Source organism: Catharus ustulatus, chromosome 26 (genome assembly GCF_009819885.2).
Source record: "Catharus ustulatus isolate bCatUst1 chromosome 26, bCatUst1.pri.v2, whole genome shotgun sequence".
Lineage (NCBI taxonomy): Eukaryota > Metazoa > Chordata > Aves > Passeriformes > Turdidae > Catharus > Catharus ustulatus.
Genome location: NC_046246.1, coordinates 5,549,803 through 5,576,395, shown reverse-complemented (window position 1 = coordinate 5,576,395; position 26,593 = coordinate 5,549,803). Strand labels below are relative to the sequence as shown.

General features: G+C 49.2%; 1 protein-coding gene across 4 annotated transcripts; it reads left to right on the top strand.

Moving 5' to 3' along the window:
* The first annotated feature begins 1,854 nt into the window (after positions 1 to 1,854).
* Positions 1,855 to 14,857, top strand: LOC117007681. Of its 4 annotated transcripts, XR_004420194.1 has the most exons (4): positions 1,855 to 2,016; positions 7,286 to 7,426; positions 13,350 to 13,467; positions 14,527 to 14,857. XR_004420194.1 is itself a non-coding variant. In XM_033081003.1 (3 exons), exon 3 carries the CDS (start codon positions 9,356 to 9,358, stop codon positions 10,256 to 10,258), a length of 903 nt encoding a protein of 300 aa, XP_032936894.1. In that variant the 5' UTR covers positions 1,855 to 2,016; positions 7,286 to 7,426; positions 9,240 to 9,355; the 3' UTR covers positions 10,259 to 10,336. The 4 variants fall into 4 exon arrangements, 1 of the variants encoding a protein (XP_032936894.1); XR_004420193.1 differs by lacking the exon at positions 14,527 to 14,857 and having other exon boundaries at positions 13,350 to 13,622; XM_033081003.1 differs by lacking the exons at positions 13,350 to 13,467; positions 14,527 to 14,857 and adding an exon at positions 9,240 to 10,336.
* Positions 14,858 to 26,593: the final 11,736 nt, after the last annotated feature.

Below are 26,593 nucleotides of genomic sequence, written 5' to 3'. Positions count from 1 at the left end.
GTTTTTGGGAACTTTTGGGGATTTTTTGGGGGGATTTTTTTGGCTTTTTTTGGGAATTTTTTGGATTTTTTTGGGGAATTTTTTGGATTTTTTGGGGGTTTTTAAAGGATTTTTTGGGGAAATTTTTTTTTGGGGGGGATTTTTCATTATTTTTGGGGGATTTTTTTATTTTCTGGGGGGATTTTTTTTTTATTTTTGGGGGGGTTTTGGAGGTTTTTTGGGGTGATTTTTTAAAAATTTTTGGGGGGGATTTTTTTATTATTTTTTCATTTTTGGAGGGCTTTGTGTTTTTTTTGTCAGGGATTATTTGGGATTTTTGGGGGATTTTTTGGGGATTTTTTTCGGATTTTTTCAGGGGATTTTTGGGGGAGTTTTTAGGATTTTTTGGGGAATTTGGGAGGGGATTTTGGGGGAGATTTTTGGGAATTTTTTTTTATTTTCTGGGGGATTTTTAGGGGATTTTTTGGGATTTGTGGGGATTTTTTTCAGGGATTTGTGGGGATTTTTTGGGGGGTTTTTTGGTGATTTTTTTGGGATTTAAAAAATTTTTTTCCATGGAATTCTGGCTCCTGGGGGTGCTTGAACAGGTTAAACCCAAACCCTGTGGTAAATCTGTTTTTTTTGTGTGTGTGTGATTCTCTGTGTGTGTCACTCTAATTTTTCCCAAAAAAAATTCACCTAAAATGTGAATTTCAGGCAGCAAATCCATCCTGGATTTTCCACACTGATGTTCCAAAATCTCCTGGGTGATTCACACAACAATGAAAAATTAATTTTTGTGTCACAAAGATGGAAAAAGTTCTGGGATTTTTGAGTTTTGGGTTTTTTTTTCCCCAGAAAATTCGGATTTTGGGGAGGGGGAATTTTCTCAACTGATTGAATTCTCCTTTTAATTTGGGTTTTTGGGTGGAAAATCCCAAATTCCACCCCAAAATCTTCACACCTTTCATCAACAAACCCTAAAAATTCGGATTTTGTGAGAGATTTTTGTGGGGCTGCTGGGGAATAAATCAAAAGGATTTTAGGATCAAATTTTTTTTTCTTGCACTTTTTCCTGGATATTTTTCCATGATATCCAGATTGTTTTTCCTTCTGGGATAGTCCCAAATTTTGTAGGAATTCCCTGTGGAATATTCCCAATTTTTTCCATGGAATATTCCCAATTTTTTTGTGAATTCCCTCTGGAATATTCCAAATTTTTGTGGGAATTCCCTGTGGAATATTCCCCACCTGTTTTTTTAATTTTTTAAAAATTTGATTTTTCTTCTCTCTTTATTTTTAAATTTTATTTTCCTTTATTTTCAAACTTTACTTTTTCGTTTTTCTTTATTCTTTCTTTTGATTTCTTGCTTTTCTCTTAGTATTTTCTTTGTTTTCTCTCTTTGTTATTTTCTTCATATTTCTTAATTTCCTTTTTTTTGCCTTCATTTTTTTCATTTCTCCTTTATTTTTTCTATTGTGTATTTTTATTTCTATTGTTTATTTTTATTTTTGTTTTTATTTTTCTGTTCTTCCTTTTTCTTTTCTTCCTTTCTTTTTTAATTTTTTAATTTCCTTTCTTTTTTATTTCTTCTTTCTTTCTTTTTCTTTCTTTCTCTTTCCCTCCCTTCTTTCTTTCCCTTATTTCTTTTTTCCTTTTTTTCCTTTTTTTTCCCCTTTTTTTCTTTTTTTTCCTTTTTTTTTTCCTTTTTTTTTCTTTTTTTTTCCTTTTTTTTTCTTTTTTTTTCCTTTTTTTCCTTTTTTTTCCTTTTTTTCCTTTTTTTTCCTTTTTTTCCTTTTTTTCCTTTTTTTCCTTTTTTCTTTTTTTTTCCTTTCCTGAACTTTTCCCTTTTCCTTCTCCCTTTCCCTTTTCCTTTTCTTTTTTCCTTTTCCCTTCCCCTTTTCCTTCCCTGCTGTCTGAGTTCCTCTCTCCTCCCCTCCAGGGCTGATCTCAGAATTTGGAGAAGCAGAACTGGAACAACCCAAAGGGAATTCCCTGATCCTGGAGTGGGGATGGAGCAGGGAAATCATCACCAGGTGAGGAATCAGGGGGGGAAAAAACACAACAGGGAGAGATGAAAACACAGCAGGGAGAGAATCCTGCAGGAATTTGGGAAAACACAGCAGGGAGAGATTCCTGCAGGAATTTGGGGTGTGGGACATTCTCTGGAGAGAGAGAATCTGGGAATTTGGGGTGTGCAGCCTCTCAGCAAAGGGAGAATTTGGAATTTTGGGATGTGCTGGCACTGTGGAGAGAGAGAATCTGGGAATTTGGGATCTGGGACATTCTCTGGAAAGGGAAAATCCCCATCCCAGCCCCCAAATCCCCATCCCAAATCCCCATCCCAACCCCCAAATCCCCATCCCAGCCCCCAAATCCCAGCCCCCAAATCCCCATCCCAGCCCCCAAATCCCCATCTCAGATCCCAAATCCAATCCCAGCCCCCAAATCCCCATCCCAGATCCCCAGTCCCCATCTCAGATCCCAAATCCCCATCCCAGATCCCAAATCCAATCCCAGATCCCAGATCCCCATCCCAGTCCCCAAATCCCCATCCCAGATCCCAAATCCCCAAATCCCAGATCCCAAATCCCCATCCCAGCCCCATCCCTGGGTATTTTTTTCCCCCAAACAGGAAGAATTTAGGATATTTTCCCCATGTTGTTGATTCCCTGTTCTCCCTGAGAACATTTCTTTCTCCCTGGATTCCCAGATTTCCTGGCTCTGGGTGTTCCTGGAATGTTCTGCTCTAAAATGGGAATTTCTGGGATGTAATTTCCTGATTTCCCAGGTCTAGGAAAGCAGGAAACTCTGGAATGTTCTGCTGGAAAATGGGGATTTCTGGGATGTAATTTCCTGATTTCCCAGGTCTAGGAAAGCAGGAAACTCTGGAATGTTCTGCAGGAGGCTGGCAGGGAGCTGGGGCTCAGCAGGGCAGAGAGGTCACTGAGGATCAGGGAAATCCCGGGATTAACCCGGGAAAATCCAGAGCTGCTGGGCTGGGGTCACCTCCAGAGGGGAGCAGGGTGACCTCAGGGTGGGGACAGGGCTGTGGCTGTCCTGTGTCACCCTACATTGTCCTGTGCCACCCCCTGATGTCCTGTGCCACCCCCTGGCTGTCCTGTGCCACCTCCACGTTGTCCTGTGCCACTCCTGGCTGTCCTGTGCCACTCCTGACTGTCCTGTGCCACCTCCACATTGTCCTGTGCCACTCCTGACTGTCCTGTGCCACCCCCTGACTGTCCTGTGCCACCCCCTGATTGTCGTGTGCCACCTCTTCATTGTCCTGTGCCACCTCCTGATTGTCCTGTGCCACCCTCTGATTGTTCTGTGCCACCCCCTGATGTCCTGTGTCACCTCCTGACTGTCCTGTGCCACCCTCACATTGTCCTGTGCCACCCCCAGGCAGAATTCCAGGCGATGTTGATTTGGATCCCGGCCCAGCCACATTCCCTGGCCCTGCTTCCCTGGTGGCCTTTGTGCCTGACAGGTGACAATTGTTCTGTTCCAGGTGACAATTGTTCTGTTCCAGGTGATCCCTGATTTATTCCAGATGACAATTGTTTAATTCCAGCTGATCTTGTTCAAATCCAGGTGATCCCTGTTTAATTCCAGGTGACAATTGGTTTATTCCAGGTGTTCCTGTTTAATTCCAGGTGATCCCTGGTTTATTCCAGGTGACAATTGTTTAATTCCAGGTGATCCTTGTTAAAATCTAGGTGATCCCTGTTTAATTCCAGGTGACAATTGGTTTATTCCAGGTGTTCCTGGTTTATTCCACATGACAATTTTTTTATTCCAGGTGATCCCTGTTTAAATCCAGGTGATCCTTGTTTAATTCCAGGTGATCCCTGGTTTATTCCAGGTGTTCCTGGATCATTCCAGGTGTTCCTGGTTCATTCCAGGTGATCCCTGTTTAATTCCAAGTGGTCCCTGGTTTATTCTGAGTGACAATTTGTTTAATTCCAGGTGTTCCTGGTTTATTCCAGGTGATCCCTGTTTAAATCCAGGTGATCCCTGTTTAATTCCAAGTGATCCCTGGTTTATTCCAGGTGACAGTTGTTTAATTCCAGGTGTTCCTGTTTTATTCCAGGTGATCCCTGGTTTACTCCAGGTGATCCCTGTTTAATTCCAGGTTTAATTCCTGTTTTGTTCCTGGTTTCTCAGTTTATTCCCAGCCCCATTCCCAGGGCTGAGCAGCTCCCTATAAACACGTCATCCTTAATCCTAAAAACACCAACCCTGCAGACTGAGGCATTTTGGGGGTGAATTTTCCATCCTGTGGAGCAGGAGGACAGAGGGACAAACATTCCTGGTCTGTGTCCCACAGAATTTGGGGATTTTGGGGGGTCAGAGGGGCACCAGCCATGGGAACAGCAGCACTGTGCTGCCCTCTAGTGAGGTCTGGCAGCCAGGACCCTTTTGGGGTCCCCACGTGTCCCTTTGGTGTCCCCAGGATGTCCCCACCTCGCTTTGGGGACATCACATCCCTGCAGGGTGGTGGCACTTGGGGATGGTGACCCCAAAGCAGCTGTGCCCCCCTTGTGTCCCTGCCTTGTCTTGGTGTCCCCTCAGTGTCCCCAGTGTCCCCTCCTGTCCCTCAGGGTGTGCCCTTTGCTGAGCAGACATTTCCCGAGCTGCTCTGTGTAAATAACACAAATTAATTACCAGGCAAATCAAATCTGAGCTGGTTTGTAATTAGATCATCCACAGGCGCCCCTGGCTTAATTAATGATGTTAATTGGGGCTGGTGAGACACACAGGGATGGGCACAGCAGGGCTGGGAGGGGTTGGGAGCAGAGGGAATTGGGGGTGCTGAGCCCTGGGGACCAGTGACCACCAGTTGGGACCAGTGACCCCCAGTGCCCTTTCCCCACCCCTGGATTGAGGCTCATCCCCTTCCCAGGATGGAATTTTTCATCCCCACAGGGATTTTGTTCTTTTCTTGCTCTCCCCCAGCCCAGCTGTGCCCTCCCTGTGCCTCTGCTGGCACTGGGACACTCCCAGTGGGGACTGGGACACTCCCAGTGGGGACTGGGACATTCAGTGCTGGGTCCTGGGGCTCCTGCAGAGCTGGGCTGGGAAATGGGAGCTGGGAAATGGGAACTGGGAAATGGGAACTGGGGGCTGGGAAATGGGGCATCCTTGTCCTGGGATCCAGAGCATCCTGACCCTGAATTCCAGAGCAGAATTCCTGGGGTCTGGAGCATCCTCACCATGGATCCCAGAGCTTCCTGACCCTGAATTCCAGAGCAGAATTCCTCGAGTGTGGACCTTCCTGACCATGGATCCCAGAGCTTCCTTGTCTTGGGATCCACAGCATCTTTTTCTTGGGATCCAGAGCATCCCTGACCCTGAATTCCAGAGCATCCTGACCCTGGATCCCAAAACATCCTTGTCCTGCAGTGTGAAACATCTGTGACCCTGGATCCCAGAGCATTCCTGACCCTGGATCCCACAGCATCCTTGTCTTGGGATGCAGAGTCTCCTTTTCTTGGATCCAGAGTATCCTGACCATGAATCCCAGAGCAGAATTCCTGGGATCTGGAGCATCCCTGGAGTGCAGGGCATCCCTGTCCTGGGATCAAGAACATCCTTGTCCTGAAATCCAGATTATCCTGGCCATGGGTCCCAGAGCATCCTTATCCTGGGATCCCAAAGCATCCTTGTCTTGGGATCCAGATCATCCTGACCATGGATCCAGAGCATTCCTGACTGTGGATTCCAGAGCATTCCTAACCCTGGATCTCAGAGCATCCTGACCATGGATCCAGAGCATTCCTGACCATGGATCCCAGAGCATCCCTGACTCTGAATTCCAGAGCAGAATTCCTGAGGTCTGGAGCATCCCTGCCCTGGGATCCAGCGTGCTGGTCATCCCTGTCCTGAGATCAAGAACATTCTTGTCCTGAAATCCAGATCATCCTGACCACGAATCCCAGAGCATTTCTGACCCTGGATCCCACAGCATCCTTTACCCTGGGATCTGAGCATTCCTGACCCTGGATCCAGATCATCCTGACCACGAATCCCAGAGCATTTCTGACCATGGATCCCAGAGCATCCTTATCCTGGGATCCCAAAGCATCCTTATCCTGGGATCCCAAAGCATCCTTGTCTTGGGATCCAGAATATTCTGACCCTGGATCCCACAGCATCCTTTACCCTGGGATCTGAGCATTCCTGACCCTGGATCCAAATCATCTTGACCATGTATCCAGATCATCCTGACCATGTATCCAGAGCATTCCTGACCATGGATCCCAAAGCATCCTTACCTTGGGATCCAGAGCATTCCTGACCCTGGATCCCACAGCATCCTGACCATGGATCCCAAAGCATCCTTATCCTGGGATCCCAAAGCATCCTTGTCTTGGGATCCAGATCATCCTGACTCTGGATCTCACAGCATTCCTGACCCTGGATCCCAGAGCATTCCTAACCCTGGATCCCAGAGCATTCCTGACCCTGGATCCCACAGCATCCTTATCCTGGAATCTCACAGCATCCTTATCCTGGGATCCAGAGCATCTTTCTTTGGGTGCTCTGTTCCATTCCATTCACAGCTGGGTCCTTTTCCCTTTTCCCTTTCCCGGGCTGAGCAGGAATTCCCTGGCAGCAGAGGGCAGCAGCTCCCCGGGCACGGCGGCTCTGGGGGCTGTGGGAGCCCCCCCGGATGGGATTTGCATTCCCAAAGTGCTTCCCGAGGGATAATCCAGCCCCTGGAGGGGAAATGGGGCTGAGCTTCCCCTGGGGTGGGGTCTGCACCCTCCTGCCCCAGAGAGGTGTGGGCACAGCAGGATGGGATTCCTTTTCCTGTTTCCCTTCCCCTTTTCCCTTCCCCTTTTCCCTTCCCCTTTTCCCTTCCCCTTTTCCCTTCCCCTTTTCCCTTCCCCTTTTCCCTTCCCCTTTTCCCTTCCCCTTTTCCCTTCCCATCCCTGTAGACTCCAAAACTGCAACTTTACAACCCAAAACTCCATAAAAACAGAGCTGGAATTACCTCATTCTCCTTGGAAAACAATTCCAGGTTTTATCTGTGGATATTAAAAGGAGATGGGACTGTATGATTGTTCTGTGATGTTAAATATTTTCCTTTTATTTAGTATAGATATTAAATTTAATCTTTATGGATCTGGGCAGCTCTGGGATGGGAGAAGGGATTGAGGGAAGGATTTTGGGGGGGAATTTGGGGTCTTGTGTGGGCTGGAGACCCTCCCAGCTCAGCAGGAAAAAAAGGGGATTGGGAGAAGGATTTGGGGCTGTGATAAAGAACTGGAGATTTCCCCATTTTTCCTCATCCCACAGCAGAAAAGCAGCACTGAGCAGGATTTTGGGGCTGTGATCATGACCTGGAGACCCTTCCCAGCTTTCCTGTCCAGAAAAGGACCAGGATGAAGTGTCAGGAATGGGAAGTTCCACATCCCCCTGGCACAGCTCTAATCCCAGGTAATTGGATTTGCAGGGAGCTCCGGATCCAATTACAGCTCCCTAATTAACGCTTCGCTCCCAACCACGGGAATTCATTTCTGCAGCATCCACAGGCAGGAGCTGATTGCAGGATGAGAGGAGTGTGGGAAATGGAGCTGGCAGGAGGAGCAGGAGGCACTTCCAGGGGTGATGGGCACGGCCCTGGAATTTGGGAGGGGTCTTGCTGGATTCTCCCTGGAATTTTTGGGATCCTGCTGGCTCCTCCCTGGAATTTGGGGTGTCCTGATTGGTTCTCCCTGGAATTTGGGGGGTTGTGCTGGTTCCTCCTTGGAATTTAGAGGGGATCCTGCTGGCTGCTCCCTGGAATTTGGGGATCCTGCTAGTTCCTCTTGGAATTTGGAGTGTCCTGTTGGCTTCTCCCTGGAATTTGGGGTGTCCTGATTGGTTCTCTCTGGAATTTGGGGGATCCTGCTGTCTCCTCCTTAGAATTTGGGGGATCCTACTGGCTCCTCTCTGGAATTTGGGGAGATCCTGATTGTTTCTCTCTGGAATTTGGGGGATCCTGCTGGCTCCTCCCTGGAATTTGGGGTGTCCTGATTGGTCCTCCCTGGAATTTGGGGTGTCCTGCTCTCTCCTCCTTGGAATTTTGAGGGGATCCTGCTGGCTGCTCCCTGGAATTTGAGGATCCTGCTGGTTCCTCTTGGAATTTGGAGTGTCCTGTTGGCTTCTCCCTGGAATTTGGGGTGTCCTGATTGGTTCTCTCTGGAATTTGGGGGGTTGTGCTGGCTCCTCTCTGGAATTTGGGGGGATCCTGCTGGCTTCTCCCTGGAATTTGGGGGATTGTGCTGGCTCCTCTCTGGAATTTGGAGGGATCCTGCTGATTCCTCTCTGGAATTTGAGGATCCTGCTGGCTCCTCTCTGGGATTTGGGGAGTCCTGATTGGTCCCCTCTGGAATTTGAGATCCTGCTGTCTCCTCCTCTGGAATTTGGGGGGTTATGCTGGCTCCTCCCTGGAATTTGGGGTGTCCTGCTGTCTCCTCCCTGGAATTTTGGGGATCCTGCTGGCTTCTCCCTTGAATTTGAGGTGTCCTGCTGTCTCCTCTGGAATTTGAGGTGTCCTGGCTCCTCCCTGAAATCTTTGGGATGTGGAATTTCTGGAGCAGATCCAGAGGAGAAGCTCTGGGATCTGGAGCTGCTCTGGAGCCAGGCTGGGAGAGCTGGGAATGTTCCAGTGGAGAAGGGAAGGATCCAGGGAGAGCTTCCAGCACATTCCAGGTGTGGGGACAGGGAATGGAGGGACAGGGAATGGCTTTGAACTGGGAAATGAAATATTTGGGGATATTGGGAAGGAATTCCTGGCTGGGAGGGTGGGGAGGGGCTGGGATGGAATTCCTGGATCCCTGGAAGTGCCCAAGGCCACGAGATGAGTTTTAATTTCCTTTCCAACCCCAAACCATTCCATGGTTCTATGATAAAACCTGGAATTCCCAGCAATTCTCTGGAATATTCCCCATGCATGGACACACCAGATTTGGGAACTGGGAGCAGCAACCCCTCCTCAGCACTTCCCACCTTTCCTTGGAGCTTTTATTCCTTTTTCCCTCCCTGCTGGATGAAGCTGCTGCCCAACCATTCCCAGGAAAAGGCCTGAGGGATCTGAGCTGGAAATTGCTTTATTCCAGGACAATCCTCAGCTGGAAAAAAAAATAAAATCCCAGGGAGTCTCCATCAGTGCAGCAATCCCTGGGATTTTTTGCATCCCAGGGCTCCAGGATTCCCTGGAAAAGCAGTGGGATCATTCCTCATTGCTCTGTTTGCTGTTCCTCATTAGGATGTTCCCAAGAATCCTCCAGTTCCCAGCTTGGGACGTTAATCTAGCACCAAGCAGAGGCTTATCCAAACAGGGAATCTTCTGGGTGATTTCAAACTAAACCTGATAAATCCTTCATGAGAGAAAAAAGGGATTTCATCTGGAAGGATGCAGGGAGGGATGACAGCTCTGGAGCTCACATCTTCATCTGCTCCTGGATTTGCTGCTGTTCCCACTGGATTTTTTCCCTGCTGGTGGAGAAATCCCAGCCTGGGGACCATTCCTGCTCCTGGCTCTGGTGGGAGCTGGGGTTTGCTGCTGGATCCTGGGGATTTGTGGGGTGTCCCCAGAGGGAAGCAGGGACTGTGTTTGGTTGGCTCTGGGGTGATCCCAGTGGCTCTGTGACCCTGCCAGGTGACAAATGGGGACACCTGCCCAGTCCCCATCCACGCCCAGCCCTCTATTCCCAAATCTGGGAGGGGCAGGATGGGAAAGGGACCAAATTTGGTGACAAGGACATTCCTGTCACCGCTCTGGTGCCGCATCTCAGCTCCTCATCCACATCTCCGACCTCTCCAGCTTTTTATTCCCAGCCCTCCCCTCCTTCCTCTCCCTCTCCGAGCCCCCCCAGCTCCTCTTTGATCTCCAGGAAGCCCCTTCCTGCCTCCCAACCCTCTGGAATGCTCATTAAAGCAGACGAGGCCGCCTTTGATCGCAGCCCCGGCCTCTCCTTTCATCCCTGCTCCGAGCTGGAGCCCGGAGCTGCTCCTCAGCTCCCCGGGGAGAGCTGGGGGATCCCGGCCCTTGGGGAGCCCAGGAGGGTCGGGGTGAACCCCTGGAGCTCAGCAGGAGCTGGAAAAGTTGGATTTGGGGAGTTTGGTGAGGATGCACAGAGGTGGTGCTGGAAAATAGGAAAGGGAAAGATAAAAATGATCCCAGGGAGAAAAAGGGGAAAGGTTGGGAAGCAAAGGGGGCCAAGGGCAGCTCCATCACGGGAAAAGCTCCTCAGGCCTTTGGGGGGATGGGTGTGGGATGGATAATCAGGATTAATTAATTCACTCGTTAATCATGTCCCTGTTCACGGCCCTGGGTTGGGCTCTGGGAGCTCCCTGCTCCGAGCGGGGCTGTGGGAAATGGGAATGGGAATGGGAAACTGGAAATGGAACTGGGATGGGAATGGGGACTGGGATGGGAGCTGGGAATGGGGATTGGAACTGGGAATGGGGATTGGGATGGGAGCTGGGAATGGGAACTGGGATGAGAATAGGAACTGGGAATGGGGATTGGAACTGGGAATTGGGATTGGAACAGGAATGGGAACTGGGAATGGGGATGGGAACTGGGAACGGGGAATGGGAATGGGAACTGGGATTGGAATGGGGATGGGAACTGGGAATGGGAACTGGGAATGGAATGGGAACTGGGAATTGGGATTGGAATGGGGATGGGAACTGGGAATGGGGATGGGAATGGAAATGGGAACTGGGAATGGGAGCTGGGAATTGGAACTGGGACGGGAATGGAGATTGGAATTGGGATGGGAACGGGAACTGGAACTGGGATGAGAATGGGGATTGGAACTGGAATGGGGATGGGAACTGGGAATGGGAACTGGAACGAGAATGGGAACTGGGATGGAGCCGGGAATGGGGATGGGAACTGGAGAGATGGGGGGGTGAGGGTGCAGGGATGCAGGACATTGTCCCTCCATCACACCACATTCCTCTGTCCCACCACAGTCCCTTGTCGCATCTCTGTCCCGTCTCTGTCCCTTGTCCCATTATTGTCCTGTCCCGTCTCTGTCCCATCTCTGTCGCACCGCGGTCCCGGCTGGCACAGCCCGCGCTGAGCCCTTAATAAGCCGTGATTCACACCCCGTGCTTAATTAGCAATTCAGCTAACGGTTTGTAATTCAGGCACGACCCTGATTGCATCCGAGCGCTGCTTTATTCCTTCTCGCCGCTCGCATTCTGAGCACTAATTACGCCTCTTTGGATGCTAATTGCTTCCCAGCCCTCTGCCGCCGTCTTTCCTGAGCAACATTTATTTTTCATGCGTCCGTGTGTTTAAAGTGAGAAAAGCGGGGAGGGAGGTGGGAGGAGGGAACCGCGCGGTCCGAGCTTCTCCGGGAGCCAGGAAAGGTGAGCTGGGGAGTGCGAGCGTGGGAAAGGGCCGGGATTCCTCCTCCTTTTCATCCTCTTCCTCCTCTTCTTCCTCCTCCTCGTCCCTGCTCCGAGCTCCGAGCCCCCTCGGGATGGGGATCCGGGATTCACCAAGGCCGGGATCCTTTGGGACTTTCCAGCGTGTGAAGGGTTCAGGGATGGGGATGGAGCCCTGGGGGATTGGGATGGAGCCCTGGATTTGGGATGGGGCCCTGGATTTGGGATGGAGCCCTGGATTTGGGATGGAGCCCTGGGGGATCAAGTTGGGGCCCTGAATTTGGGACGGAGCTCTGGATTTGGGATGGGGCCCGGGGGGGGTCAGGAAGGGGCTCTGGATTTGGGATGAGGCCTTGGATTGTCAGGAAAGGGCCCTGGATTTGGGATGCAGCTCTGGCGGGGTCAGGAAGGGCTGCTGGATAAAGGACAAAACCCTGGGGGGATAAAATTGTGATGGAGGAATAGGAATGAAGCCTTGAGGAGATGAGGACGGGGTGCAGGATTAGGGACAAATCCTGGTGGGTTCAAATTTTGGGTCTGGATTTGAGATGAATCCCTGGGAGGGATAAGAATTTGGGTCTGGATTTGGGATGAAGCCCTGGGTGGATTAAAACTTTGAGTCTGGATTTGAGATTAATCCCTGTGTGGGATCAGATCTCGGGTGTGGATTTGGGATGAATCCCTGGGTGGGTTCAGATTTTGGGTTTGGATTTGAGATTAATTCCTGGGTGGGCTCAAAGTTTGAGTCTGGATTTGGGATGAATCCCTGGGTGGGATCAGATTTCGGGTGTGGATTTGGGATGAATCCCTGGGTGGGCTCAAATTTTGAGTCTGGATTTGGGATGAAGCCCTGAGTGGTTTCAGATTTCGGAGTGGATTTGGGATGAAGCCCTGAGTGGGATCAGATCTCGGGTGTGGATTTGGGATGAAGCCCTGGGTGGTTTCAGATTTCGGTGTGGATTTGGGATGAAGCCCCGGGAGCTCAGGCTGGGAATGCCCAGGGAGGGAGGGAGGGAGGGGACAGTGGGGGCGGTGGCCCCTGGGGTGACCCCTCGGGATGTCCCCGACATCAGGGCCAGGAGCCTCTCCCGTTTTTTTCCAGCTGGGAAAACCCCGGGCACAGCCAGGCTGGGCTTTGATGGCCGTCGCTAATGAGCGGATCATTAACAGATTTAATTAGCGCAGCCCCTCAGTGGCGGTGCTGGAGAGGCGGCAGCGCCCAGCGCCACCAACAGCCAGACCCGCGGTGTCACCTCCCTGTCCCCTGCTGTCCCACAGTGTCCCCATCCCGGGGACAGGGCCGGCTGGCCCTGGGGTATTCCAGAGCTATTCCAGCGATATTCCAGAAATATTCCAGGGATACTCCAGGGGTATTCTAGAGATATTCCAGGGATATTCCAGAGCTATTCCAGAAATATTTCAGGGATACTCTAGGGATATTCCAGCAATATTCCAGGGGTATTCCAGCAATATTCCAGTGGTATTCCAGAGATATTTTGGAGGTGTTCCAGGGATACTCCAGGGGTATTCTAGAGATACTCCAGGGATACTCCAGGGGTATTCCAGAGATGTTTCAGGGACATTCCAGAGCTACTCCAGAAATATTCCAGGGCTATTCCAGAGATACTCCAAGAGTATTCTAGAGATACTCCAGGGATACTCCAGAGATATTCCAGGGATATTCCAGCAATATTCCAGTGGTATTCCAGAGATATCCAGGGATACTCCAGGGGTATTCTGGGGATATTCCACTGATACTCCAGGAATACTCCAGCGAGACTCCAGGGGTGTTCCCGGGATATTCTAGAGATACTCCAGAGATATTCCAGTGATACTCCAGGGGTGTTCCAGGGATATTCCAGGGGGTCTGAGCTCTGTGGAATTCAGGATGGTGTCCAAGACCACACCATTGATGTCCCAGTGTCCCTGATGAAGATGAAGGGAGGGATCCAGGTTTTCCTGCCTTTTCCAGAACTTTCTGCACCCAGCAGGGTGCGGGGGCATCGCGGTGCCAGGCTGGGAGGAGCCCATTCCCCATTCCAGACCCGCTGGAATTTGCATTTTGCCTGGAGTTCCATGAATAGTTAATGGTGAGAACCCCAGGAGGGTCCCTGGGAAAACATTCCATGAATATTCATCAGCAAGGAAGGTGTTTGAGTGACAGCTGTCAATCACCCAGCCCTGGGTGTCCCTGTGGGGAGGATGCACCTGGTGTGGGGGTTTGGGGGGTCCTGGTGTGGGGATTTGGGGTCCTGATATTGGGGTTTGGGGTCCTGGTGTGGGGATTTAGGGGATCCTGACACTGGAATTTGGAGAATTCTGGCACAGGGATTTGGGATCCTGGCACGGAGGGTTTGGGGGGTTCTGGTGCAGGGATTTGGGGGGTCCTGACATGAGGGTTTGGGGTCCTGATATTGGGGTTTGGGGTCTTGGCATGAGGGTTTGTGGGATCCTGACACTGGAATTTAGAGAATTCTGGCACAGGGATTTGGGATCCTGGCATGGAGGGTTTGGGGGGTTCTGGTGCAAAGATTTGGGGTCCTGATATGAGGGGTTGGGAGGTCCTGGCACGAGGGTTTGGAGGGTCCTGGCACAGGGATTTGGGATCCTGGCACGGGAATTTGGAGAATCCTGGCACAGGGATTTGGGATCCTGATACGGGAATTTGGAGAATCCTGGCACAGGGATTTGGGATCCTGACACCGGGGTTTGGGATCCTGGCACGGGAATTTGGAGAATCCTGGCAGAGGGATTTGGGATGCTGGCACAGGAGTTTGTGGGGTACTGATTCAGGGATTTGGGATCCTGGTGCAGGGGTTTGGGGTCCTGACACTGGAATTTGGGGCTGCAGAAGGCGGCACCAACCATCCAACCCCAGGATTTGGGATTTAGGATCTTCAGAGAATTAAATCCCGGGATGGAGGTGGGAGACGGGAGCAGCATCCATTAATTAGCGCCTGCATCACAGACCATTAACCCTCAGTGTTATTAAACCGGATGCTCCCCACAAATCCCCTCAATCCCAGCTTTCCCAGGACCGAGTTCAGGCTCATCCTGCCGCGCCCAGGCTGGGGCTGCGAGCGCACCTGCGAGCCTCACGCTGCTCCCCATTGACGCAATCGCCATTATTTATTTAAAATATTTGGCAGCTGCCGAGGGAGAGCCGAGGAATGTGAGAAATCCCATTTGCATCCGGCTCCTGCGAACCCTGGCGGGCGCCGGCCAATTAAAAACCCATCAGGAGCAAGGAAAACAAAACTCCTGGAGATGCCTCCTGCCCCTGGCCTGAGTTAATAACGGAGGAGAGGAGAGGGAGGGAGGAGGGAGCGGAGTGGGGAGCAATTAGTGAGCAGGAAAGGATGGAGGGAAGTTATGAGGAGGGGGTGAGGGGGGATGTGAGCACCAGAACATTCTGTGATTCCGTGATTCTGTGATTCCATGATTCTGTGGTTCCATGGTTCCATGATGCAGTGATTCCAGGATTCCGTGGTTCCAGGATTCCATGATTCTGTGATTCCATGATTCTGTGGTTCCATGATTCCAGGATTCCATGATTCCATGATTCTGTGATTCCATGATTCTGTGGTTCCATGATTCCAGGATTCCATGATTCCAGGATTCTGTGATTCCGTGATTCTGTGGTTCCATGGTTCTGTGATGCAGTGATTCCATGATTCCATGATTCCAGGATTCTGTGGTTCCATGATTCTGTGGTTCCATGATTCTATGATACCACAATTCCATGATTCCATGATTCTGTGGTTCTGAGGTTCCATGATTCCATGATTTCAGGATTTTGTGATTCCATGTTTCTGTAATACCATGATTCTGCAAGTCCATGATTCCGTGATTCCATAATTAAATTATTCTGTGATTCCACAATTGTATGAGTCCATGATCCCATGATTACATTATTCTGTGATTACATGATTCCATAATTCCTTGATTCCACAGTTCCGTAATCCCACATTCCCACAATTCCACAATTCCCTGATTCCCCGATTCCATGAATCCATGATTGCGTGATCCCATGATTCCACAATTCTGTGATTCCCTGATTCTGTGATTCTGTGATTCCACTGTTCCATAATTCCATGATTCCATGATCCCATAATTAAATTATTTCGTGATTCCATGATCCCATGTTTCCATGATTCCATTACTCCATACTCCCATGATTACATCACTCTGTGATTCCATGGTCCCACAATTCCATGATTGTTCCATGCTTCCATTATTCCAATATTCTGTGATTCTGTGATTCCACAATTCTGTGATCTCACAATTCCATGATTCCGTGCTTCCAGTATTCCATGATTCCACGATTCCATGATTCCATGATTCCCCGATCCCACAATTCTGTGAATTCTTGATTCCATGTCTCCACAATTCCATGATTCTGTGATTCCATTATTACACCATTCTGTGATCCCACAATTCCATGACTCCGTGACTCCGAGAATCCATGATTCTACAATTATGTAATTACGTGATTCCATGATTCCACAATTCCACGATGTCTTGGGTTGCAATACAGGATGGTAACAAAAGTTTGTGTTCCATCAGCAGCTGTTAACCCAGCTGGGACAATGGTCTTTATTGCCAAAGGGGATCTCTCCTGTTCATGGGTCAGATTTTATAAACCAGCTGGGGCAGTGATCCTGATCTCTGTGGGATATCTCCTGTTAATGGGAGCTGTTAAACCAGCTGGGGCAGTGTTCTTTATCTTTGCACAGCCCATCCTCCCTCCAGGAGATCTCTCCTGTTCATGGCCACTGAGTCCCAGGGCATGGCTGATAAAATTCCATCATCCCATGGGGAGATGCTCCAGCCAGGGGGAGGAGCCAAACATTTCCTACCCAGATAAAAACTGAGATTTGGAACATCAGAGCAGCCTTTCCCACTGGATCCCAGAGGAAAACCAGACCCTTCCACATCATCCCTGGAGCTTGGGAGGAAACTGCACCTTGTACAGGAGCACTGCTCCAACTGAGCCACATCTGTCACTGCAGGAGGATGCAGCCACCATGGGATGGGACTGCTGCCAACACCCTGCCTGACTGACGGCTGTCAGCTTGGATTCTGACTCTGGCAGGGCTTGGGTTTGTTCTTTGTAGTGCTGTATTTCTATTTTAATTTCCCTAGTAAAGAACTGTTATTCCTATTCCCATATCTTTGCATTTTCCCTATTTCCCAGCATTTCTCCCCATTCCATTTCCCAATTTCCCATAATTTTCCCCCAATTCCATTGTCTGGATCCCAATTTCCCATCATTTTCCCCATTCCAAAACATGGATCCAAATTTTTTAATCTATATTTATCTATTTATATTTAAACATTACATTCATTACTTAATAATTAATTTTAAAAATTTATATTCATCTATTGTATCTATATTAATCTATATATATCTATATTTATCTATATTTACCTATATCTATATTTTTATATTTATCTATTTATATTTAAACATTACATTCATTACTTAATAATTTATTTTTGAAATTTATATTCATCATTGTATCTATATTTATCTCTATATATCTATATTTATCTATTTATCTGTATTTATCTATATTTATCTATATTTATCTATATTTATCTATATATATCTGTATTCATCTATATTTATCTGTATCTATATTTTTATATTTATCTATTTCTATTTGAACATTGCATTCATTACTTAATACTTTATTTTTGAAATTTATATTCATCTATTGTATCTATATTTATCTATATACATCTATATTCATCTATATTTATCTATATTTATCTATTTCTATTTAAACATTACATTCATTATGTAATAATTTATATTTAAAATTTGTATTTATCTATATATTTATCTATATTTTTATATTTATTTCTATTTAAACATTACACTCATTACTCAATAATTTATTTTTAAAATCTATATTTATTTATATCTGTATCTATATTTATCTACATTTTTATATTTATAAATTTATATTTAAACAGTGCATTCATTATGTAATAATTTATTTTTAAAATTTATATATGTGTCTACATTTATCTATATTTATCTATATTTATCTCTCTATATATATTTACATTTAAACATTACATTCACTATTTAATAATCTATTTTAATTTTTTTAAATTGGATTTGGGTCAGGATGGGAGGGGTTAAATCCCTGTGAGTTCTCTGTCCATCCCTTTTTCCAATCCCTGATTTTTTGGGTGAAAAAATGCAAGATTTGGGGTTGAAGCCCTTTGAGGTCTCCATTCCTCCCTGTATTTTTTTTTTTTTGGGGGGGGGAAATAACCCCAAAAGCGCCTCTGCCCCTCCTCACCCCCGAACAGAGGAAGGTTCTGGCAATCAGGGTAATTTATGCATCATTAATTGCAGCCCTTGATTGGGAGGAAGGGAAGTTCAGGCGAGGGGGAGATGGAAGGAGGAGGCGGTGGGGGATGGGGTTTGGGGGATTTTGGGGTTTTTGGGGGATTTTAGGGGGATTTGGGGACAATGGGGCTCTCTCTTTGCTGTAACTGCCTGCACTGAGCAGAGGTGAGGGGGTTTGGGGGTCCCTGGGTGTTTTTTCTCACCCCTGCAGTCCCTGAGTGTGCCCAGGATGCAGAACCCCAAATTTTGGGATCCCTTTGGATCAGGAAATTTGGGATCAAGGGGCTCTCCAAATTCCAGAGCTGCTGGGATTGAAGAGAAGGAAAAGGGATTCGTTTTTTGGGGGGGTCCCTGGGTGGTTTTTCTCACCCCTGCAGTCCCTGATTGTACCCAGGTTGCAGAGCCCCAAATTTTGGGATCGCTTTTGTGCAGATTTGGGATTAAGGGACTTTCCTGATGCCAGAGCCCTTGGGGTTCAGGAGAGGGAAAAGGGATTTTTTTTTTTGGGGACCCCTGGGTATTTGAGACACTTTTTTTCTCACCCTGCAGTCCCCTAAGCATGCCCAGGAGGAAAAACCCCATCCTTTGGGATGGAGCCCTTTGGATCAGGAGATTTTGGGGTCAAGGGGGTCTCCAAGTGCTGGAGCTGCTGGGATTGAAGAGAAGGAAAAGGAATTTTTTTTTGGAGGACCCCTGGGTGTTTGAGACCCTTTTTTCTCACCCTGCAGTCCCTGAGTGTGCCAGGATGCAGAACCCCAAACTTTGGGGTCCCTTTGGATCAGGAAATTTGGGATCAAGGGACTCTCCCAGTGCTGGAACTGCTGGGATTGAAGAGAAGGAAAGGAGATTTTTTTGGGGGGTCCCTGGGGGGGTGAGTCCTTCGTGCCCAGCACCTGGGTGTCCCTGCTGTCCCCTGCCAGGGGGATGAGATGCAAACCCCAAATTCCTGTGGCTGCTGCTCTGTCCAGGAATGAGTCCGGAGCATTCCTGGAATCATCCGATCCTCCTTCCTCTTCCTCTTCCTCTTCCTCTTCCTCTTCCTCTTCCTCTTCCTCTTCCTCTTCCTCTTCCTCTTCCTCTTCCTCTTCCTCTTCCTCTTCCTCTTCCTCTTCCTCTTCCTCTTCCTCTTCCTCTTCCTCTTCCCCTTCCCGACCTTCTCCCTCTGAAGGAGGCACGGCCGTAAATTCCAAACCTCCATGAGGAAAACAACATCTGTTTGCTCTAGGGTAAAATGAGGGAAAAGTCACCTAAAAAAAAAAAATTATTTTTAATTTACATTAAATTATTTTTTTAGTTTATCCCCAGGGAAAAATCCACCCCAGTGATGTTTCCCCCGCTTCAGGAGGAGATAGAGAAGGGACAATCCTCAGGAAGGAAAAAAAATCCCTATTTTCCCGAGTTTTATTCCCTAAAAGCGCAGGATTTAAAACCAAAATGCCCAGAGCGCCTTTGCTGATGGGGTGTGAATTGAGCAGGGTTCGAATAAAACCTGATAAAACCCGGGAGATTCCTGCATCCCTCGGGGGTGGAGAATTGAGGGCTGGGAAGGGGAAATGTTCCTGCTGGGATCTCCCGGAGAAAACCGCGAATCCCCCGGCGGGGAAGCGCTGATGAGTACGAAATAAATTCCGGTTAATTGGATCAAAACATCGCAGCGCCTTTGTTTCCTCGCCAGCTGCCAGGTGTGGGGACAGCGGTGGCACCGTGGGGACGCCAGTGCCACCACAGAGCTCTGCAATGTCACAGTGCAGAGGTGGATTTTAATTAAATCCCAATTTCCCCCTTTCCTTCATCCCCTCCTATCCAGCTCCAAACTTTGAGTAAAATAATAAAAAAATAAAAGCCCTGAAGTTGGCCTGGAACAGGAATCGTAATGAGATCAATTAATTGAACGATTTGATGATGCCATCTTAATTTTCCTTTTTAATGAGGTCCCTCTTCCGTGCATGAAAGAGAAATGGATGGATTTGTAGAGGGGGAGAATTTGGGGCGTGGGGTGCCTTGGTTGGGCTGGGACAGCTGGGGAGAGGAGGAAAGAGGAGGAAAAGGAGGAGGGTGTGCTGGAAAATGGAAATTCCTCGCCCAGCTGGGAGCAGGGAGCGCAGAGACACGGCAGAGGTGGGTTGAGATCCTGTCCTGGTTTGGAGGACAGGTGTGTGCTGAGAAAGGCAGGAACTTCTCTTTGAAATGGAGAATGTAAACCCCCTCCCTCCAAATTATTATCATTTCGAAATCAAGGGGCTCTCAGGCAAAGATATGGGAATAGGAATAACAGTTCTTTCCTAGGGAAATTAAAATAGAAATCCAGCACTACAAAGAACAAACCCAAGCCCTGCCAGAGTCAGAATCCAAGCTGACAGCCGTCAGTCAGGCAGGGTGTTGGCAGCAGTCCCATCCCATGGTGGCTGCATCCTCCTGCAGTGACAGATGTGGCTCAGCTGGAGCAGTGCTCCTGTACAAGGTGCAGTTTCCTCCCAAGCTCCAGTGGTGATGTGGAAGGGTCTGGTTTTCCTCTGGGATCCAGTGGGAAAGGCTGCTCTGATGTTCCAAATCTCAGTTTTTATCTGGGTAGGAAATGTTTGGCTCCTCCCCCTGGCTGGAGCATCTCCCCATGGGATGATGGAATTTTATCAGCCATGCCCTGGGACTCAGTGGCCATGAACAGGAGAGATCTCCTGGAGGGAGGATGGGCTGTGCAAAGATAAAGAACACTGCCCCAGCTGGTTTAACAGCTGCCCATGAACAGGAGATATCCCACAGAGATCAGGATCACTGCCCCAGCTGGTTTATAAAATCTGAGCCATGAACAGGAGAGATCCCTTTGGCAATAAACACCATTGTCCCAGCTGGGTTAACACCAACTTTTGGTCCCATCTTGGATTACAACCCAAGACACCCCAAAATTTGGGAATTCCTCTCCTTTTTCCCCAGTCTGGCCTTTCCAGGGATCCCAAAAATCCTTGGAAAAAGGAGAGAAAAAAAACCTCCAGATTCCTGCTGGGAAAATCATCACCCCTGGGGATCTGGAGATTCCTGAAGTGCTGAAAACTCGGAATTAGGGCACGGCCGGGTCTGAGCGAGGTTTTTTCCCCGAGTTTCTCTCTCTCCCCACGGGTTCTGAGCAGGAATTTAGCAGGGAGAGCACTCAGGCTGTGATTAATCATTTATCCAGCTCTGGGACCCCCGGCAGCGATGCAGGGAGTAATTAAACCTCTCCAGCTCCTCTCAGCTCCTCTCAGCTCCTCTCCCACCTCTCCCCTCCTCTTCCTCGCAGCACAAGTTTTGTCAAGGTGATCAATGAGGGCTGCGGGGCGGGGGAAGGGAATTGGAGCAGAAAAAGGGGCCTGGAGGAGGCAGCCCGGCCTAATGGAGCAGCCGAGGAGGGAGAAAAAAGGGAATTTAAAAAGGGATAAAAGCCTGAACGCGGGCAGTGACCCCAACTAGGAGGGAAACTGGGACCAGTTCCAGCAGTGCCAGCTCTAAAGATGCTCCAGGGCTGAGCTGGTCCCTCCTGGATGAAGTTTGGGGCTGGAAAAAGGGGGAGAACAACCCAAAAAAAGCAGAATTTGGGATTAAATTTGCTTCCCCACCTGCCTGAGGTTGTGAGCGCTCATGGGATGGGCTGGGGTGTGAGGGGGTGAACAAATCCACGTTTCAATTCCTCAGCTCCAACCCCAAACATCATTACAGCTAAAATCCCGTGGTGAGGAGGGAGGAAAAAAAAAATAAAAAACAAACAAAAAAACCCTCGGTCCTTAAAAATGCAAATAACATGGGCTGCTGAATGTCCTTGTTTGCCGGTAATTGCAAAATTCTTCGGCTCAATCAGCCAAAGATAAACTGTGCTATTTAGGAGCAATTTGGAGGCAGACGGATGGGAAACAATGGGGCGGGCTGGGCTCAGGAGCGGCGCCAGGATCCCGGCGGGATTCCCAAACCCGAGCTGGGATCGCACCCAGCAATTTCCTGGGGGATGTTCCCGCTTGGGAAGGAGCCACAAGGATCAGGGAGTTCAGATCCTGCACGGCCAAACCCCAAAAATCCCACCCTGAGCGTTCCCTGCAGAGCCTGTTCAGCAGAATTCCCAAATTTCTTCTCTCAGCACCTTCCTGGATAGGCCCATCCTGCTCCCAAATCCCTGGAGTTTATTAAATTTTAAAGAAGAGGAGGGAGAGGGACTCACCTGGCACCTTCTACTCCCAAATCCTTGGAGTTTATTAAATTTTGAGGGAAGAGGAGGCAGAGGGATTCACCTGGCATCTTCTGCTCCCAAATCCTTGGAGTTAATTTAATTTTTAGGGAACAGATAGCAGAAGGTGCAAGGAGCTGGGGCAGCACCCAGGGATTTATAAATTTTTATAAATATAAATTTATTTTTAAAATATTTCCTTTTATAATTTTTTTAAAAATTTTCCAGGTTTCTATAAAACCCAAATCACTTCAGGGCTTGTCTGTGCTCTGCCACACTCCCATCACCACGAGGGAACAGCCCCTGGAGGTGCCAGCCCTGGATTCCCATCCTTCCCTGGATTCCCATCCTTCCCTGGGTTCTCACCCTTCCATGATTTCTCATCTTTCCATGGGTGCTGTCCCTTCTGGTACTCTCTTACCTGGGATTTCACCTTTCCTGGATCCTCTCCCTTTTCTGGATCTTCTCCTTCCCCTCTGGATTCCCCTCATCCTCCCCTGGATCTTCTCATTTTCCTGGATTCTCTTACTCTTCTGGATCCCCTCATTTCTCTGGATATTCTCTTTTCCCTGGATTCTCCTTTCCCCTGGATCCTCTCCCTCTCCTGGATGCTCTCCCTTCCCTGGATCCTCACCCTTCCAGGATTTCTCATCTCCCCCTGGATCATCTCCTTCCCCTCTGGATCCTCTCCCTCTCCCCTGGATCCCTTCATTTCCCTGGATCCCCTCATTTCCCTGGATTCTCCTTTCCCCTGGATCCCCTCCCTCCCCTGGATCCTCATCTTTCCCTCAATTCTCACCCTTCCACGATTTCTCATCTTCCCCTGGATCATCTCCTTCCCCTCTGGATCCTCTCCCTTCATTTCTCTGGATCCTCTCCTGGATCCCCTCATTTCCCTGGGTCCTCCCCTTCCCTTCTGGATTCCCCTCATCCTCCTTTGGATCCTCTCCCTTCCCCTGGATCCTCTCCTGGATCCCCTCATTTCCCTGGATCCCCCCATTTCTCTGGACATTTTGTTTTCCCTGGATTCTCCTTTGCCCTGGATCCTCTCCTGGATCCCTTCATTTCCCTGGATCCCCTTATTTTCCTGGATCTTTTGCTTCCCCTGGATCCTCTCCTTCCCCTCTGGATTCCCCTTATCCTCTCCCTCTTCTGGATCCTCTCCCTTCCCTGGATCCTCATCCTTCCCTCGATTCTCACCCTTCCACGATTTCTCATCTCCCCCTGGATCATCTCCTTCCCCTCTGGATCATCTCCCTCTCCCCTGGATCCTCTCCTGGATCCTCTCCTGGATCCCCCCATTTCCCTGGATCCCCTCACTTCTCTGGATATTCTCTTTTCCCTGGATTCTCCTTTCCCCTGGATCCTCTCCCTTCCATGGATCCTCATCCTTCCCAGATTCTCACCCTTCCATGATTTCTCATCTTCTCCTGGATCCTCTCCTTCCCCTCTGGATCCTCTCATTCTCCTGGATCCTCTCCTTCCCCTCTGGATTCCGCTCATCCTCCTCTGGATCCTCTCCCTTCCTCTGGATCCTCTCCTGGATCCCCTCATTTCTCTGGACATTTTGTTTTCCCTGGATTCTCCTTTGCCCTGGATCCTCTCCTGGATCCCCTCATTCCCCTGGATCCTCTTATTATCCTGGATCTTCTGCTTCCCCTGGATCCTTCCCTTCCCCTCTGGATTCCCCTCATCCTCTCCTTCTTCTGGATCCTCTCCTGGATCCCCTAATTTCCCTGGATCCTCTTCCTTCCCTGGATCCTCATCTTTCCCTCGATTCTCGCCCTTCCATGATTTCTCATCTTCCCCTGGATCATCTCCATCTCCTCTGAATCCTCTCCCTTCCCCTGGATCCTCTCCTGGATCCCTTAATTTCCCTGGATCCGCTTATTTTCCTGGATCCCCTTATTTTCCTGGATCCTCTCCTTCCCCTCTGGATTCCCCTCATCCTCCTCTGGATCCTCTCCCTCTTCTGGATCCTCATCCTTCCCTGGATTCTCACCCTTCCATGATTTCTCATCTTCCCCTGGATCATCTCCCCCTTCCCCTGGATCCTCTCCTGGATCCCTTCATTTCCCTGGATCCCTTTATTTTCCTGGATCCCTTTATTTTCCTGGATCTTCTGCTTCCCCTGGATCCTCTCCTTCCCCTCTGGATTCCCTTCATCCTCTCCCTCTCCTGGATCCTCTCCTGGATTCCCTCATTTCCCCTCTGGATTCCCTCCTCCTCCTCCTCGAGATTCTTTTCTTACCCTGGATCCTCTCCCTCTCCAGGATCCTCATCTTTCCCTCGATTCTCACCCTTCCACGATTTCTCATCTTCTCCTGGATCTTCTCCCTCCCCTCTGGATCCTCTCCCTTCTCCTGGATCCTCTCCTGGATCCCCTCATTTCCCTGGATCCCCTCATTTCATTTCCCTGGATCCCCTCATTTCATTTCCCTGGATCCTCCCCTTCCCCTCTGGATCCCCTCCTCCTCCTCCAGACTTTTTCCTTCCCCTCCATCCTCTCCCTTCTCCAAACCCCAAATCCCCCTCAAACCCCAACAACTCCCCCCCAACCCTCCCCAGGCTCTGTCCCGGGAGGCTCCAGGAACACCGGGAATTATTTCCCGACCACCCCACTCCCTTTTCCCGAGGATGTAAACACGATTCCTTTTACCCACATGCTTCCCTGCCATCCATCACCCCGTCCAGACTTTATTGTGCTCGTTATAAATTACATTTTAATGATAAATTGCGCACTCCCAACGCCGACCTCGGCCTCCCGCAGCCGGCAAACACAATAATAGATTTGTAGGAAGTGAAAATTGGGGGAAATGCATATTTATGAGGTGCGATGGTTTGGGGAGGAGGGGGAAGGCAATTGTGGTCTGAAATGTTTGGATTTACGGATTATTTCCTTTTTTTTTTTTTAAAGGTTTCTGTCGCGCTCCAAATGCTGAATCATTCCAGGGAAAAAGGGTGGGAATTGCTCCAGGGGTTTTTTAGGGGTGGGACAAAACCTTGAAGGAAATTCCAGGGCTTTAATGGGCTGAAAATTCCCCTTGGAATTCCAGGAGGATGTTCCGGCATTCCAGGGGCATCGGGGATGGGGTGGAGCCCAAAAATGGGAAAATATCCAGAATTTAATGAATATCCAGATTTAATGAATTATGGGGATGGGATGGGGCAAGACAAAATAAAAAAGGGAGATTAGAAGGAGGGATGGGATGGGGGAATATGAGGGGATGGGATTTTGGGATGGGATTTTGGGATGTGGGAATATGAGGGGATGGAATGGGATGGAATAAAAAAGGAGGATTAAAAGGAGGGATGGGATGGGATGGGATAATGGGATGGGATGGGGGAATATGAGGGGATGGGATGGGATTTTGGGAAGGGATTTTGGGATGGGATTTTGGGATGGGATGGGATGATAAAAAAAGGGGAATTAAAAGAATGATAAAAAAGGTAAAAAGAATTAAAAAGAAGATTAAAAGAATGATAAAAAGGGGAATTAAGGGAATGGGGTGGGGGGGTTGAAAAGGGGGGATGGGATCTTGGGATTTTGGGATCGGATTTTGGGATGTGGGATTTTGGGATTTTGAGATGTGGGATTTTGGGATTTTGGGATGGGATGGGATTTTGGGATTTTGGGATTTTGGGATTTTGGGATTTTGGGATTTTAAGATTTTGGGATTTTGGGATGGGGGGACAGCAATGATACCCCACAAAACAGAGGAGAACAACCAGGGGGACACTCCCAGGTGACACCAGTCTGGGGGAGGTGACACCTGTCCGGGGAGGTGACACCGCTGTCCCGGCAGTGCCACCGGGAGGGAGCAGGGAGTGCTCCGGGCTCTCCACCCCCCCCGAGCCGCCGCTTTTGTCGCACATCCATTACCGGAGCAGCTTTAGACTCGAGCGGGGCTCGCCTCTCTGGCCTTCAGCAAATGGCTTTTTCAAGGTGAACATCAGCTCTGCGCCGGAGCTTTTGGGAGCTTTTCAAAGCTCGGCCTTTGTTGGGCTGAGCTGCAGCTGCGGGATCAGCGCCCCGCGGTGCCAATCCCCGGAGCGAGGAGGAAAAAGGGAAAAAATAACGGGAGGGAGATGGGAGAGGAAGGGCAGGAGCAGGGAAGGGCCTGAGGGTGAATCCGTGGGGATGGATGTGAGGGTTTGTGTGGGGCTGGCTCCGGGAGGAGATTTTTGGGGAGTGGGAGGGGATGGAATCGCTCCTGAGGACAGGAGGGGACAGCACGAGCACAGAGATTCGTGTTCTGCTCGCAGCTCGGGGTGAGGGAGAGGTGAGAACGAGGAGATCAAAAGGGCAGAGAGAGCAGGAGGGAGGAAAAACAGGCAGGGAGGAAAAAACGACAGGGAGGAAAAAAAGACAGGGAGGAAGGGCTGGGGAAAAGGAGGGGATGATGAAGAGGATGGGATGGTGGGGAGGAAGGGATCAAAAGAAGGAAAAGCTGGCAGGGATGAAGGGCTGGTGAGGAGGAAGAGCTGGCAGGGATCAGAGGCCAGTAGGGAGGAAGGGATGATGAGGAGGAAGGGCTGGCAGGGAGGAAGAGCTGAAAAGGAGGAAAAGCTGGAAGGGAAATAAGGATGACAAGGAGGAAAAACTGGAAGGGATGAAGGGCTGATGGGGAGGAAGGGCTGATAAGAAGGAAGAGATGAC

Coding starts and splice junctions, on each gene's coding strand:
- LOC117007681 (XM_033081003.1), top strand. CDS start 9,356: ATGAGAGAAAAAAGGGATTTCATCTGGAAGGATGCAGGGAGGGATGAC.